The sequence below is a fragment of the Acomys russatus genome, chromosome 1 (genome assembly GCF_903995435.1).
Source record: "Acomys russatus chromosome 1, mAcoRus1.1, whole genome shotgun sequence".
Classification (NCBI taxonomy): domain Eukaryota; kingdom Metazoa; phylum Chordata; class Mammalia; order Rodentia; family Muridae; genus Acomys; species Acomys russatus.
Genome location: NC_067137.1, coordinates 49,248,142 through 49,265,167, shown reverse-complemented (window position 1 = coordinate 49,265,167; position 17,026 = coordinate 49,248,142). Strand labels below are relative to the sequence as shown.

The 17,026-nt window shown below is 43.2% G+C and overlaps 1 protein-coding gene across 1 annotated transcript in view; it reads left to right on the top strand.

Moving 5' to 3' along the window:
- The first annotated feature begins 755 nt into the window (after positions 1-755).
- Tspan13 (tetraspanin 13) overlaps positions 756-17,026 on the top strand; it is a 31,271-nt gene continuing 15,000 nt past the window's right edge. The window contains exon 1 of the mRNA XM_051145000.1: positions 756-972. Within this exon, the coding sequence (XP_051000957.1) occupies positions 910-972 (63 nt within the window). The 5' untranslated portion in view covers positions 756-909. The remainder of the gene's footprint in view (positions 973-17,026) is intronic.

Below are 17,026 nucleotides of genomic sequence, written 5' to 3'. Positions count from 1 at the left end.
GAAGAAGAATTAGATTCAAGATGCAGCAAATGAAGTGATGATCAATTAACTGCATCTGTTATTGAAAGACTTCCTCAGCTCTTATTTATGCAAGAGTAAGGCTGTAAAATCCAGGACCCTACTGCAAGAACAAAGATACTTGATTTCTTTTGTACATATGTATTCACAAGGTTTATTAGTATTTCTCAAATCCTTGTAGAATAAGTCCTCTTGACCTGAAATCTGTCACAATTATAGGCCACATTTCTTACCTGTGTTGAGAAACAGGCATTTGTTTGCTCCTTTTAGTCTTTCACTTATTGTGTTTCCTTTTATTGCCTCCACCCTCATTCTCTGTAAATCTTTCATTCTTGTCTTCTTTCTCTCATTCAAATGAGGCCAGGTGCTTCGATTTGTTTTATCATCTCATTCAAAATGGTGCCACGTCACCCACGGGGCAAGAATGAAGAGAGGTGCTGTCATTGCTCCTGCCAGCGTGGAGCCCCGCCCTCTGCTGCTCACCTGCTCCCTGGGAAATGACACCGGGGCCACTGTCACGAGCCTGAGGCCCCACTCCCTCCCAGCGGTCTAGGCCCCCTCCTCCTCTGCAGAGCTGCCCCGCCTCTCCCGGATCTGGGTCTGCTGAGCGCATTGATTTGCATATTTCTACCTTTGTTCCCTGGCGGTGGCCAATCAGAGTGCAGGGCGAGGCGGGGCGGCGGGGCGGGGCGCGCGATCGGCGGAGCTGCGGCCGCCGCAGGTTGCAGGGCAGAGCGGGTGGGAGCCGCTGCGGGCGCGGCACTGCACCCCGAGGGTGAACCCCGAACCCAGCCCCGGACACAGTCCCTGGAGGCCAGGATCCAGCGGCTATCCGCCCAATCCTGCGGAGGACGCCTCAACTCTCAGGCGCCCGCTTGTCCACGCGCCACGATGGTGTGCGGGGGCTTCTCGTGCTCCAAGAACTGCCTGTGCGCGCTCAACCTGCTATACACCGTGAGTAGCCCGCACCCGGTGGCACCTACGGGGCCCTCCGGCCTCCTCATCGCCCGAGTGGCCGTCTGTGCCCCTTCCCGCGCCCCTTGCGGGCTTCCCACGTCCCAGCCTCGCCCGCATCCCCCGCCGGGGACCCCGAGCTCTCTTGTCGCAGTCTCCGCCTGTCCTTCATTGTGGTGCTCGCCCCTTGCCAGTCTCTCTACAGCCCTTCACCTTTGCATTCTTTCCCACGATCCGGTCCCTCCCGACTCTCCCACCCCAATCCTTCCAGCAGCATGCTCCCGGCTCCATCTGGAGCGTGTTTAGAGGCTGGAGAGCCGGGCTTAGAGGACAGTTTTGCGGGATAGGATGGCCTGGAATGGACCAGGCGGCCTGTGGATGGCGCGCTTCTGGCTCAGCTCTAGGAGCTGTCCTTTGAATGGAAGCCATCGAGCGGGTTCACAGGATATCCGTGGCTTCCGAAGTTTGTTTTGTGCTTACATAAAGTCTCTTTGTTGACGTTCCTGCAACTTGATGCTTTTCCCATGCGGTCTTCCTCCCTCTTTATCGATACTCTAACTCCATTTTAGGCGAAGTACTTCAGTGTATAATCTTCCACCTAAGTCATTTAATTTTGTTTTTTAACCCCTGTTTATCAGCATATGCCTCCCAGTTTCGTTGTTGTTGTTGTTGTTGTTTTTAATGCCTGCCAGTTTCAACATTGATAGCTCGCTTTGGTTTTTGAGGCGTAATTCTGGCTGAACAGGAGGAAGACAAGATGTCGTTTATTGCAAACCTTCTACACCCCAGCCTTTTCATTTGTCACTTGTTATTTGTCTGTAGCAAGTAGAGTTGCCTAAATTTTATAACGATAAAGACAAAAAATGGCTTTAATAAGTTTTCATAGCTGGTAGTCGGTGAGTCTGGACTGGAAACAAGCTGTGGAATCTAGGCCTTTCCATAAGCTGCCTCTAATGCGTGGAAGAAACTTCCTTTGGTCATTTTGCTCCATCGCAGACTTGCTCTCTTCTATAAATACACCTGGTGCTTGCAGCAGCACCCACCCTGAAAACAAACCCAGCTCCGCTGCATTAGCAGAGCCAGGCCATCTGGGCCAGCTTAGGTTACATCTATGGACAAGAGAGGCCGCTTGTAGATAGACAAGCAGACACACCGGGTCATTTTACCTTTTTTTTTTTTTTTTTTTGGTGTATGTCTGAACATGATGGCAAAGCTTTGAAGGCAGGCCAGAAATAGGCATTGATGGCGTATGCTTTTTCTGGCTAGTTCTTAGGAATCCAGTCAACATGTTCACAAATGGTATACTTGGAAAATTTCGGGAACACTCAGTGATACAGCTCCTTGTGAAGGGAGATGCATGTCAAGTTTCATATCAAAATTCACCTGTCAGATGTGAGGCATGCTTACCATACTGCTTATTAAGTAAATTCCCATCCGTTCTTGAACCGTTTTTCTCTGATTAGCATGAATGATCTGCTTAGAACGTCACATTCTATTTTGTACCTTGACTCCCCTCCCTCAAAGATTTAGTCACCTGTTTCCCTGATTCTCCATCGTATAGCGTTTGCTTACACAAAGTACAGTGGCTGCCTCTGTGCTGCTTTGCCTGTCTGATTACATCAATGTGCAACGTATATATTTTATAAAAACAGGACGCTTCTTTTTTCAAATCAAGTAATATTGCTTTCGAGATATGTTATTTCTAGCTGTATCTGCAGCATGGCATGAAAGCCTGGAGAAAGAAAAGTTGACCCTAAAGGGATATGCTAATATTATTTAATATCTGTCCTAAACTACTGACCTCTAAAGTGTTTTATTGATTTTTATCAGATATGTCGTAAAGCCTAATTAATTGGAAATTCATGGGACTATACATATGGCTAGCCTTTTAAAGTCCTAGACTGTTTTGGATAAAGGAACATTTCTTAAAATATCTTATTAACTAAACATTGCCCCCTAAGCATTGCAAATAGGTTATAATATAGTAAATGTGTCTGTGTTAAGGGAGGTGAATGAAAACATAAGGTTGGACTAGATTTTTAACATTTAGTTAAACATTAACATCTGTGTCTTCCCTGGTCTCTTCCTCCACATTTTAAGATGAAGAGAAAAATGCGATTTCTGGCAGAGTTGAACTTGGGGACTAGGGGTCCTTTTTAAAAGACAGGAGTGAAAAGATCCTCCGTAGGTTCTATGCTGGCCCTGGTAACTGTCTCCAAGTTGTGCTCAGTGCTGCGGGATTAGATATGAGGTCATTTCTGAGAGGGCTAGATTAGAAGCATGAGTGCTTGTGGGAGTTGCAGGTTGGAAGGAGGAGGTGGAGAAGAGGAGGGTGCCCACGTTAGCCGTCATTGCTGTTGCTCTGAACCATTTCCTGAGGGAACTTCGGACTCTCAGCTAAGCTGTGTGCATCTCCAAGTGATCTAATGAGGTCACTATGAGCAAGGCCCTAAAACAAGTTGGGAGGAACATCCCCTAATTTGTCTCGGGGATCCAGTGACCCTATGGTGGTTAATGGTTGCTTTTTGTTCTTTTCTGCCTTGCTTCTTTTAACTGAGGAGATCGCCAGGACCGGGGTAACCTGGGGTTACTGTAGTGTCCGTAAACAATGTCTAAGTGTCGGGGAGAAGAGGAAGCCCACTCGGTGTTGGATGTTGTAAGCGTGAGAGCCTCATGCTTCCGAACTTCCTGTATTTAAAGATGACGAAGTTCTTTAGTCAACAGTTTTGGTTGTGTGCCTTCTGTGTGATGACATTGGCCTCAGCCTGGAAATGCAGTAGCAAACCAAACAGGGCTCTACAGTAAGTCTGTTTGATGAGGCTGTGCTTCATTTATCGCACATGATCTCGAGGACTGTGTCCTGCCAATAAACTTTTGGACATCTTGCGCTCTACTGAAGTCCATGGGACATTAATACACATTGAATGAATACGCATAGAAGGCACCTCTCGCCCTATATGACGGATCTAGGTACACACAATAACGTTTAGTACTGCATAAACTCTTTCTGAGTTAGGAATAAGGAAGGGGAGTTTGAATTGAGGAGATGAAGAAATAGTTTGGGAGTCTCTTTCATATCTTCAGGACACAAACCTAAATTAAAATTAATTTGGGAAATGCATTACTTATTATTTTGAGCCAGGGTATTGTCCAGCCTGGCTTTGAGCTCACTGTGGAGCCACAGGTGCCCTTAACCTTGAAATCTTCCTGTCTCAGCTTCTTTTTTCTTTCAGTTATTTAGCAGTTTATTAAAATGGTTAACCAAATATGAAAGTTCCTATTAATATAGAATTCCAAAATTTTAAGGGTAAAAGGATAAGTTTTACTTTCAGATAGGAAACAGAATTGCCCACACTGTCTGGAATTTAAATAACCCTACTGGTAGCATTTTAAAACTGTCTCCAGGTTTCACAGCAAGAGCTGGAGAAGGGTTCAGATATTTAGCTATGATGCCAGCCATTCAGATTTCCCAGCAAAAACTGACATTTCAGAGTCCTCTCTATCTGAAGTTCCTGATGCTTCGTTTTGGCAAGTAATCTCAAAAACTCTCACTCTAGCGTGTCCTATATTCAAAACCACTCACACAGCTCCCTAAATGGCAGGGTGACAGAAACCTACTCCCATGTTCTGTGATGTGACTTATTTTTACAGTACTGTGTTTATTTATTTATTTATTTATGTTTATGCATATGTGTTTATATGCAAACACGTCTGGGTACCATGTAAGTGCTTAGTGCTGGAAGTGGCATGGGATACCCTGGGACTGCAGTTACAGGCGGTTGGGAGGCATAATGTTGGGTGCTGGGAATTGAACCTGGATCCTGTGCAGGAGCAACAAGTGTCTTCAACCACCAGGTCATCTCTTCAGCCTCTGAAAATGTTTTAATTGGAAACATTTTGATAAATGTTGAAAAACAATTATAAAAAAATATACAGTTACTTATGGGATAATTGTAAGAAATGAAGTAAATATATCAAAATATGTAACATTTTGAAATTTGTTTCTTCGTTCTGGCACTAGCAACTAATACCAGGGCTTTTACCCATGCCGAGCACATGATCCCCCAGTGACTTATTTTCCTAGCCCTGCATTTTGAAAGTTTATGATACATTTTCTGTGCCTAACTACAAAAGAGAATTTAACTTTAAGAAAAATATTTGAGTAGATGATTTGTAAAATAGAATTAAATAGAAAAATATGACCAAAAATGTTTTTACTGTACTCTGGCCTTTCAGAATTGCCCTGCTGTGCTGAAAGGAGGCAAAGAAAGGACCGTGGCAAGAGGAGTTTGACCCTCTGAACCCACATAGTGAAGGAGAGAAATGACTCCTCCAAGTTGTCCTCTCACCTTTATGCATACGTTATGATGTGTATTCCTCCCCCGTACACACAGATACATAAATTAATAAAAATTAAAAGAAAATTGCAGTTGGGTGTGGTGGTACATGCCTTTAATCCCAGCACTCGGGAGCCAGAGACAGACGGATCTCTGTGAGTTTGATGCCAGCCTGGTCTACAAAGCAAGTCTAGGATAGCCAAGGCTGCACAGAGAGACCCTGTCTTAACAGACTTAAAAAAAAAAAGTTGCACTGCTATCTCCTGTGTGGTGGTACATTCCAGTTAGCACATGGGAGGCTAAGGGAAGAGAAGGGCCACAGGTATGAGCACAACTTTAGCTGTGTAGAGAGACCGTTTCTTATCCCCAGCCCAAACAAAAAAGAGAATTGCATGGCCATATATATATATGGATGATATCATTAATAATCATTTTTTTATTGAAACTCTAGGCATGGTTTGATATATAATATAAATGGTTTAATAAATATGGGTTTTAACTTCAGAAAATAGCTTGTAAAGTTAAAAACAGAAATTTCAGAAGTTATAGTTGTGTGTGTGTGTGTGTGTGTGTGTGTTCGTGTTCATTCTTCTGAAATCTTCCCAGGTTTTTCTCTTTGTCTTAATTTGAGAGGCGTGACTGTCTGTTTAGCTCAGGTTGGCCTTGAACTTTCTATCTTCCTGCTTCAGCCTCCCGATACCAGGACTGCCGGCATCCCTTCCTGTGCCTGCCTAGTTCTTTTACTTTCTTCTTGGTAACTAGTCCATTTTACAGTTTTGCCTTCTAGGTCAGTGCTTTTCAACCTTTCTAGTGCTGCAACCCTTTAATACAGTTCCTCATTTTTGTGGTGACCCAACCCCCCAGCCATAAGATTATTTTTGTTGCTACTTCATAGCTGTAGTTTGGCTACTGTTATGAATCACAATATAAACAGCTGTGTTTTGCAGTGGTCTTACGTTGTTGAACACACAAAGGGGTCTCGACCCACAGGTTGAGTACAGCTGCTCTACATCTTTGCTTGTTTTGAAAAGAGTTCTCAAAAATTATGTTGATTTCTACCATTCTGAAACATAAGAGATGACTGATTTTTTTTTTCATGTCTAAAATAAGAATGCTGGGTAAGGAGGAGCCTGAGGCCCTGAGCTCTGTCCCTGGGATCATCTTGGAAGGAGAGACCCGATTCCTGCAAGCTGTCTAACTGCCATATGTGCACAATGGTGTGTGTGTACTATACCCACCACAAGGAATGAATACATAAATAGATAAGTGTAATTAAAAAACAAAATTGGAGTATATTTTACAATAGAATGAAAAAAAAAAATACGTCATTAACTGATAGAAAAATGTCACTGGATTTCGTCAGGAACTCATCTTTTCCAACTCTACCCCTAAACCAAACAGCATGATTGGTTTGTTTGTTTTTGATCTCCAGTCTCTTTTTTTGAAAATTGATGATAATTTTATTCCTCCCTCATGGAATTGTGGTTAAGAGGAAATAGTTTAGTGTGTATAAAACACTTACATGTACTGCAGAAATAGAATGAAGACCCTATAGCGTTAAGTATGAAGGTGAATTACTTGAAAATGTTGAATTATAAACCTGTGTGTTATAGTCAGAGATTTTCAAGGCTTTGGGATTTTGACATATACCTGTTGCTATTGAGTCAACTTGCTCCAGGAAAGGAGGGTTCATATCCATAAATAAAAACAATCGTCTTTTACCTGTAAGAAAACAATGACTGGGGTGGGAGTGCGGGCACATGCCTTTACTCCCAGCATTCAAGACATAGGGGCAGGAGGATAGTGTGAGTTTGAGGCCAACCTGTTCTACAGAGTTCCAGGATAGCCAGGGCTACACAGAGAAACCCTGTCTTAAAAAAAAACAAAAAAGGAAGGAAGGAAGGAAGGGAGAAAGGAAGGGTAATGGCTGAGATGTGTTGATTATAAACATAGAAATATAATTTTTACATTAAAACAATAAAATGTGTGTATGTTGTGCTAGACATCAAATCCAGTGCCTCATGTATGCAAGTCAAGTTCTACCAACTAAGCTATATCCCCAGCTCCTGGATTTTAGATTTAGCTTTATAGTTTTTAAGTCCAAATCTGGTTATTATTTCGGGTAAGGAAATCTCTTTACTGAAATTGCTTTTGAGTGGTTGCATTTAACATTTTTCAAAGTTATGATTATTTAAAAACTGTTCTAGTTTATTTTGCTTTGCTTTCTTCCTTTTCTTTTTTTTTATTTTTCTTTTCGAGACAAGGTCTCACTATGTAACCTTGGCTGACCTAGAACTCACTATAAAGACCAGGCTGGCCTCAAACTCATAGAGATGCACTTGTCCTGGGACAGGTGCTGGGATTAAAGGCATGCGCCACCATGCCCACCTCATTTTATTTTTGAACCAGCATCTTGCTGTGTAGCTTGAGCTGTTCAAATATAATTTCTTGCTTCTGCTACTCCTGTACTGGTTTATAGCATGTGCCACCACACCTGGCTCGTCAAATTACTTTGATATTTTGAGATGTGATTAGTTGTGTGCATTAGATACATGTAGTAATATCTCTATTAGCCAAACCACTAAAGCTATATTGGTCCTTGAAGCCCACCACTGAGAAGTTCCTAAGTTAGAGGGAAGCAAAGTTGATTTATCCGGTATATTGCAAAGACAAGATGAACTCAGAGGAGTCAAGTGTGGGTGCTGGGAAAGGGTATACGTAAGTGTGTTACTGGTGTGTGGCCTTGGGGGCTTTGGAGACACTTAGTCTGCAGCTACGTTTAGCCTGTTTTGCTCTACTTATGTTGCTTACCCACAGAATTCTGTTCTTGAGGAGGAGGTTTTTTTTTTTTTTTTTCCCCAAGTACTTTGGGCTTACATACAGAGGATGCTAGGAAGACGCAACTTTGATCCTTAGATTATAAGGACACTGGAACTTCACGCATAGGTCACCCAGTCATTGTAACAATCTAGTTTTGTGAAGTTTCTGAGAAAGGGAAATGTACTTCTTTTGCAGTATTCTGGTTAGTGATGTCAAGATTCCTGGCTGTCAACCAGCGAGACGTGGAGATCAGAACCAAGCGAGTGGGGGATTTTCTTTTTCTCGAGCCCTTCTGTTTCCTAACTAGTGGTGTCCTCGGAGTGAAGCAGATTAGAGACGTGCCTGTAGAGGCGCGCCGGGGAGGTACGAGGTTCCTGGGGTGACCGAAGCTTGGGGTGGAATGTTGTCAGCCAAAGGGAAGGAAACAGATTCCCAGCCTGTTCTAAGGGTTAGGGCCAAGACAACTTCTGGTGGATTGAAAACAAGGTTCTGGAGAAAAAGATGAGTAGCACATGATTCATGGTTGTGCCTCTGGCTGGCCTGACGGTGCTATGTGCAGTGGTTGGACTAAAATTCACAGAGCTCTGCCCGTGATTGCCTCCTGAGTGCTGGGATTGAAGATGTGTACCAGTGCACCAAGCCGGCTGGCCGACAGGCCTTCCTTCTTTCCTTTGTACTTATGTATTTTATGTGTATGTGTACCATGTGTGTACAGGAGCCTGTGGAGGCCAGAAGACGGTGTCTGATCCCATACAGTAGAGTTCTAGAGGTTGGGAGCCAGCCTGTGGGTGTTAAGAATCAAACCTGGCTCCGCTAGAAGAACAAGTGCCTTTAACCAGTGAGCCATATCTCCAGCTCCTAGTTTTTATTATCGTTTTAAATTATTTTAAATTTATGTTTATTTAATGTGTCTAAGTATTTTGCCTGCACGTATGTCTGTGTACCACGTGCATGCCTGGTGTCTGAGGAAGTCAGATGAGGGCATCAGGTTCTCAACAACTGGATTTACAAATGGTTCTGATTTTTCATGTGGGTACTGGGAACCAAATCTGGGTCCTTTCTGCAAGACCAGTGAGTTCTTAACCACTAAGCCATCTCTCCAGCCCCTTCTCCCCCCACCCCCTGCCCCTTTTGAGATAGGGCTTTGCTATGTAACCCTGCCTGACTTGGAATTCAATATGTAGACCAGGCTGACATCCAGTATCAGGTGCCTGTCTTGCCACTATCTTCCAGGTGCTGGGATTACATGCGCATACATATTCGTTTTGTCCTTGAATGGCATGGATATTTGGTGAATATAATTTTATGTATTCTTTATATATACGAAGAATAATCTGGAACATGGTTGGACTGAGTTGCTTTCCCTTAAATGATGTCTAGATAGAAGAATATGCTTTCTCCAGTCCACTGAGGAGCAACAGAGAGAAGCCCTTCGCCCAGCAGTTTGCACTGACCACCTCTTCTGCTCTAAGCATTTAGCCTGGTGGCTGGAACATAAAATCAACGTATTCATTGACTGCAGGGCACCTGAAGGGTATAGGGCTCCTCTAAGGAAGTTAAAGATGGCTGCAGCTGGGGAGTGGGAGTAAATGACTTACCTCCAGACCATCACATCTTGTGTTTTAACACCCTAGGAGTAGAGACTTAAAACAAGAAAGGAAGGATGCCACCACGGGAATGACCTAATCCTCCTGGCTTCGAAAAGCTTAAACATCGTATTAGTGTCTATGGTGGTTTGATTGAGAATGACCCCCATAGGCACATGTATTTGAATAGTTGGTCCCCAGTTTGTGGAACTGTTTGGGAAGGCTTAGGAGGTGTGGTTTTGTTGGAGGAAGTGTGTCATTAGGGGTGAGTGTGGAGGTTCCAAAAGCCCTGGCTTTTCCCAGTTAGCACACATAATCTTTCTCTCTGCCTGCTACCTGCTAATAGGCATGTAAACTCTCAGTTGCTGCTCCAGTGCCATGCTTGCCTGTCTGCTGTCATGCTTCCCACCATGATGTTCATGGATTTATCCTCTGACAGTGTAAGCCCTGGATAGACTCTTTTTTTTTTCTTTTAAGTTGCGTTTGTCACAGTGTTTCTTTATGGAGATAGAAAAGTAACTATGTGTTACTTTTGTTACTATGTTACTTTTGTTGCCATATTCTTTAGCTGTAACAATATAACAGACTGTATAGTTAGTAAAGAAAAAATACTCCTTACAGTTTCTGCAGGGGGAAAAGTCCAAAATCAAGGGGCTGACACTTGACTACATCAGCACGTAGAGAAAAGTCTCACATGGCACGGAGTGCACAGCCCAGGAAGCTTCGAATTCATCCTTGAGGCCCAACCTGCAGGACCACATCCCACTGGATGCCTTCTAAAAACCCTGTTTTCAGTTAGGTCACTGAGCTGTCCTGTGCTGTCCTGTGCCTTGGCTGAGAATGGCTGTGTCCCTTCATGGTGCCCTGGTGGCATCACTGTTTCCCTCCCTGGGGATTTACCTCGGGGAAGCTGTGCTAGATTTGGACATTTTCATAATCTTGCTGTTGTGTGCCTTTTCCATCATAGCTCTTTTAACTCCCCTTTAAAGCTCTTTTTATATATCAAGTTTTCTTTGTTTTAAAGAGAAAACAGGAAAGGCTGGTGCTTCCTGCTCATAAAAACACCCCTCTCCAGGAGTTAACAGAGCCATAATCTGTTTTTATCAACCTTCTGCCTCCCAGAGGAAGGAAACTATTTGTCATGGGTCTAAATTTACGTTTATTACAATTGCTTTCGTAAGAAAACTGTTATTATTCTTGAACAAAAGAATCTTTGCAGTTGCTTTGTCTACCGAGGTATAGTGACAGACTCCGACTTTTTAATTATGCAGCTAGGATTATTTTCATTCGAATCTGTAATTTTTAGATTACTAACTTGGGACATGTAATCTCATTATCCTTAAAACTGTAAACCAATGGTAACATTTAATTATCACCGCTGAGAAATAAGTCGTCTCACTACTATATTGAAAAGGCTCTTTTTAGTAAAGTTAAACAGTGATAATCCTATCTTAGGAGGTACATTAAATATCTTTAAGTATTATTTCTAGCTTGAAAAATTAACAGAATATTTGGTGGGCTTCAGCTATATGTTACAAACACCAGTCACACACAAGTGCATATATGATTTTCAGATCATTTAAATTAAAAGACTTTCATTTATTAGGTTTTGTTTTACTACTAGTTTTTAAAGATTTTCTTTTATTTATATCTATACGTGTGTGTAAGTTTCTTAGTGTGGATTTGAACACATTCATGTATGCATGTAGGGCCTATGGAGGCAAGAAGAAGGCATTGGCTTCCTGGACCCATTGTGAGTTCCCTGGAAACTGAACCTGGGTCCTCTGCAAGAGCACTATCGACTCCTAAGCCTCTTTTTTTTTTTTTTTTTAAGATTTAATTTTTTTTTTTCACTTTATGTGTATGAGTGGCTTGCCTGCGTGTATGTACGTGCATCCACCTATTCGAGTCCCCTAGAACTGGGGATACAGATGGTTGTGAGCTCTTGTATGGGAACCAAACCTGGGTCCTCTGCCAGAGCAGCAGGTGCTCTGAGCTGCTGAGCCATCTCTTCAGTCCCTGTTTTTGGGTTTTAATCAGATAAGTTGATTAGTTCAAATAAGTTCACGTTCATGCAGTTTCACTGTTTGCCGCAATCAATGCAGGAGTTGCTTTGCACCAGAGGACTGAATCTACGTTTCTTTCTTTCTTTTTAACTTTTAGGAATATCCCTTACAAATGATGATTCAGACTTGTGTGTTTGTGCTGCTATGTGCCTGAGAGACAACAGGTGGTGCCTTGTTTCCCATTTCAGATTTTGTTTCTTTCTCTTTGTGTTGGCCATCTAACTCAGGCCCTTAACACACTGGGCAGGCACTGCCACTGAGCTGTCACCTCAACCGGAAGTACTTTTGCTAGACGTGAGTGAAGAGGCAGTGAGTTCTTGCCCGTGGCCCTCAGGTGTACATCTCTTGTTTTCAGGCTTCCCTTTTTCCTCAGGGGAAGTGAAGTGTAGGAAGGAATGTCGAGTGCACTTGATGACTCACAGATGGGGGATCAGCAGAAACTATTTGAAAGATTAACAAAAATATCTTCCTTAAGTTGCTAGGCTTGGGAGGTGGCGCTGAGGCTGGATGAGGCAGCGCTGAGGCTGGATGAGGCAGCGTGGTCTAATTTACAAGGGAAAGCAAAGCAGAAGGCTTGAGTTGGTACACATGTAAGAAAGTGCTATTAACATTTTATGGTTTACTAAATAGGCATTCCATAGACCCAGAAAAGAACGTGATAGAGTCCTGTGGACTTAGCAGCTGAATTGTACAGATTTGTAAGACGCATAGGTAGATTCTGCTATTGATGGAGGATGCAGAGTACATTGGGGCCCCTTTCAGAAGGATGGGTTTTATTCACTGGGGTGACAAGGCTAGGGATTAGGCCTAAACTATGCTCAGGACATTGGAGAGGGGAAGTTGAGGGGGGTGGGGTGGGGGGGATTGGAGTGGGGGTGGGAGGGTGGGGAACAGGACTCAGGTGAAGGCTGGCTCCACAGAACAGCTCTGGGTTTTGTTGAGTGTCCCCAATAAGGGGGAATTTTGTGTGATTTCCTCTTGTTCTTAAAACTTAATTTGTTTGGTGGATTTTTTTTTTCCTTCTGTGGAAAAAAAAATGTTTGTTCCTTTTGTTTGTTTGGCAGAATGGTTGGAGTACAGGCTGCGCTCAAAGCTGTTCTTTAGCTGAGGATCTTAGCTCCCGATCCGTCTGCTTCTGTATCTGACATCCTGGGATCCTGAGTGTGTGGTGCTACACCCATGCTCTCGCTTTAGTCTATGTGTCTCCTTCTGATCTCGATTTTAAAGCTAGTTTTTTGAAATTACATTTATTTATTGTGTAGAGGCACTTGTGCCACTACGCACATATGTGGAGGTCAAAGGACAACTTGTGGCCCTTGATTCTTTCCTTCCACTGTGTGGGCCCTGGGTTTGAACTCAGGTTGTGGTGGCCTTTACTTACTGGCATGTCTGCTGTTCCTCTCTTCTCTTTTGATTTGATGTATTGGCTCCTTTTAAAGTCCATGTCTATAATATATGACTCACTTGTTCTGTTTTTATTTTTTATCATTTTAGTTTTTTGTTTGTTTGTTTTTTTTGTTTTGGTTGCCCTGGAACTCATTATGTAGACCAGGCTAGTTTTGAACTCACAGAGCTCTCCCTGCCTATAGCTCCTGAGTACTGGAATTAAAGATGTGTGCCACCATGCTCAGTCCTCCTTCGGCTTAAATATTCCATTCTTCACCTCACTCTGTTGTGTCAGATTCTTAGGAGCCCTACTACTATTATACCTTTTTCCTAGATTTCTTTTTTCTTAGGTGTTTTGGGAATTTCGATTGATAACAAAGCTTGTCATTTTAAAATCTGGGACTGGTTTGGGGGTTGGGATTTGTGTATGTCTCCCATGAGTCGTTTTAGTCTGCTTCTCTGAGTTTCTTTTCACCGCCTCTGTCATGACAGCTGGTGATCAGCTGTCATCTAAATCGTGTGGCTGGCATGCAGACTCCTGCGTGCATGGGGGCGGGGGGGGGGAATTCAGTGCCTAGGAGACTTGACGTTTCTTTTTCTCAGTTGACTTTTGAACATACTCAGAAATCTTTGCCATCTTCCCCAGTATTTTACCATGAGAAATTTTCTAGAGTCCCCAGCTGGAGGTTTCACTTCCCAATTCTGCGTGGCCTAAAACCAAAGTCTCCATCAGACCCTGCTCTTATCAGCCCCCTTCCTCCTTAGGCTGCCCCCTGCCAGCTGGGTCTGGACCGGGATTGGGGGGGTGGGGTACGGGACCTTTCAGTTCTTCTTGCTTTGGGCGCCTATGGGATTTCCCATAGCTTTTTTTTTTTTGTGTGTTAAAATGTTTTTCATTTGTTTAAAATATACTTGAGCAGGAAGAACTGCTGTTGATTTTTAATTAGTTAACCAGTTAATTTGCATATGTTTAGAATGTGGTATGAGTGTGTGCAAGGAGGATTTTTGAGAGGTGTTTTCTCCCTTCACCAGGACTCCCAGGGGAGTCTAGGGATTAAACTCAGGCTTGAGCTGCAAGTGCTGTTAACTGCTGAGCCATCTTCCCACACCCACCCTTGCCTCTAAAAAAATGTTTTAATTAGTTAATTTTTTTTATATGTTTTGCCCTCATGTGTGTCTGTACACCACATAGGCACACTATGTGGGCATTGGCGATATCCTGGAACTGGAGTTACAGGTGGTTGTGATTTGTAGTGTGGGTACTGAGAACCAAACCTGTATCCTCTGGAGTACCAGCAGGTCCTCTGAACGGTTGGACCATCTCTCCATCCATATATTCTGTACTGTGAGTCTGGGCTGTTAGCTTGTTACTTGTTATATAGTCGGGGCTGGTCTTGATTTTTTAGAAAATTTCCTGCCTCAGCCTCCCAAGTGCCCAACCGTGCGCAGCTAGGAATAATTCATGATAGTTCAGCCCTGCCTGTGGTAAACCAAGTAGTGCCTGTCCTCAAAGACACTGCATGCTAATCTTGGACTCTGCATCTGGAATATGCTCTTTTCAGTCTGATCCCGCTACTCTGACGAGACAACCGTTCACAACCTGGTGGTTTCCTGTTTTTGACAAATTACTGCAAGTGTAGTAGCCTAAAACAACAGATTGTACTCCCCAGCAGATGTCAGAAGCCTGCAGCAGGGCTCAGCTGCACTCTCCTGGGAAGGGGAGAGAGTTTCCTACCATCTCAGTCTGGCATTCCTTGGCATAGAACCTCTTCCTCTGCCTCCAATGCCAGTAGCACACCATCGCTGCACCTCTCAGGCTACGCCCAGCTTCCTTCAGCAAAGTCCTTTTCGGACTCTGAGCCTCCTCCTTCTGCCTCTTGCAAGGATTCTGGGATTTATTAAGTTTTATTCATATAATGCAGAATAATCCCTTTTTCAGATTCTGAGTTTAATCCCAGCTTCAAAGTCCCTTTTGCCAATCTGATATGCACATGCTGTGGACATTGGCCTTTGGAGCTGAACGTCTTGGTACAGTCCTGTGGTCAGAGAAGGTAGTTTGAGTCTGGAAGGGACCTGGGAGTCAGGGGACACCTGTTCTCATAAAAGGGAATGTACTTTAATGTACTTTCTTTAGTGAGCCTATATTTTCTTTGCATTATTTGGCTTATTGCATTTATTTATTTATTTATTTATTTTGAGACGGGATTTTTCTGTGTAGCCCTGACTGTCCTGGACTCACTTTGTAGACCAGGCTGGCTTCCAACTTACACAGATCTGTCTGCCTCTGTCTCCTGAGTACTGGGATTAAAGGAGTGCACCATCATGCCCAACTTGTTTATTTATTTTTTTAAATTGTATTTTTTAAAGATTTATTTATTTTATTTATTGTATATCAGTGCTTTATTTGCCGAAGAAGGCATCAGATCACATTATAGATGGTTGTGAGCTACCATGTGGTTGCTGGGAATTGAACTCAGGACCTCTGGAAGAGCAGGCGGTGCTCTTAACCACTGAGACATCTCTCCAGCCCCCTTTAAATTGTATTATACTGTGACATACTTTATAGAAACCTCTGACATAGCAGTTATTTCTCCTTTTGTGAACTTTCATTCATTTCTCTACTGACTTCCAGAGCAAAAGCTTATGAGCTCAATCCATCCTATGGTCTTTGTTAGAGTACATTAAGAATGTTCACACACACACACACACACACACACACACACACACATATCCATCCATCCATAATTTTTTCTTTTGCTTTTTTTTGAGACAAGGTGTCTCTCTGTATACCCTGGTTGTGCTGGACTTGCTTTGTAGGTCAGGCTGGCCTCGAACTCACAGGGATCTGCCTGCCTCTGCCTCTCAGAGTGCTTGGATTATAGGCATATTGCCACCATGCCTGGCCACACATATATATTTTAATTGTTTGAATGGCTGCCTCAATGCAGATGTGTGGTATTTTAAATCTGTGAGCTCAGTACAAAATGATATTTGTTTTAACAGCTTGTTTTATTTTTATTAGTGTGTGTGTGTATGTGTGTGTGTGTACTTGCATGCACATGGGTGTGTACATACATGTATGTCACCTAGTGTGCACGTGTGGACCAGAGGACAGCTTTTGGGCATTCATTCTTACCTTCCCCTTGTTGAGGTAGTGTCTGTCTTGCTTCTGTTGCTGTGCAGTGGATTCCATGCCACTCAGCCTGAGCGCTTCCCACTGATGCTCCTGTCTCCTGTCTCTTGTCTCCTTGTAGGAGTGCTGAGGTTGCAGAGGATGCATTTGGCACTTTGCTAGGTTCCGGGATCAGACCTGGGTGGCAGGTTTGTATGGCAAGTGCTCTTACCTGCTGAACCATGTTCCTAGCCCAGAAGGATTTTTTTTTTTAGTGTTAAATGAAATGCAGATTTGTAGTCTTGTCTCATGGCTTTTCCTGAATTAGTAAACGAGTATCCTACGCAGAACTTGATCTTAGCAGCTCGGGTGAGTCATCTGTGTTACCACCGACACAAGCAGTGGTCCCCAGTTGGTTGGTCAAATGCTAATCTAGATACTGCTTTAAAAGTACTTTGTAATTATAACCAGCGTTTACAGTCAGTTGATTAAGCAAATCAGACTACCCTCTATGGTGTGGGTAGGAAGCCTTTACATCCACTGCAGTTTTCCCAACGATTCTGCCAAGTTTCCAGTATGCTGGACCCTGCGGATTTCTGCTTTGTTAATCCCAGTTGTGTGGGCCAGATTTTAAAAATCTCTCTAGTCTGAGCCTCATTTTTCTTTGATAAATAGATATAGATACATATGTTTTCTGTTGGTTCTGTTTCTCGAGACCCCTAACTGCTGCAGCTAGCTCCTCTGATG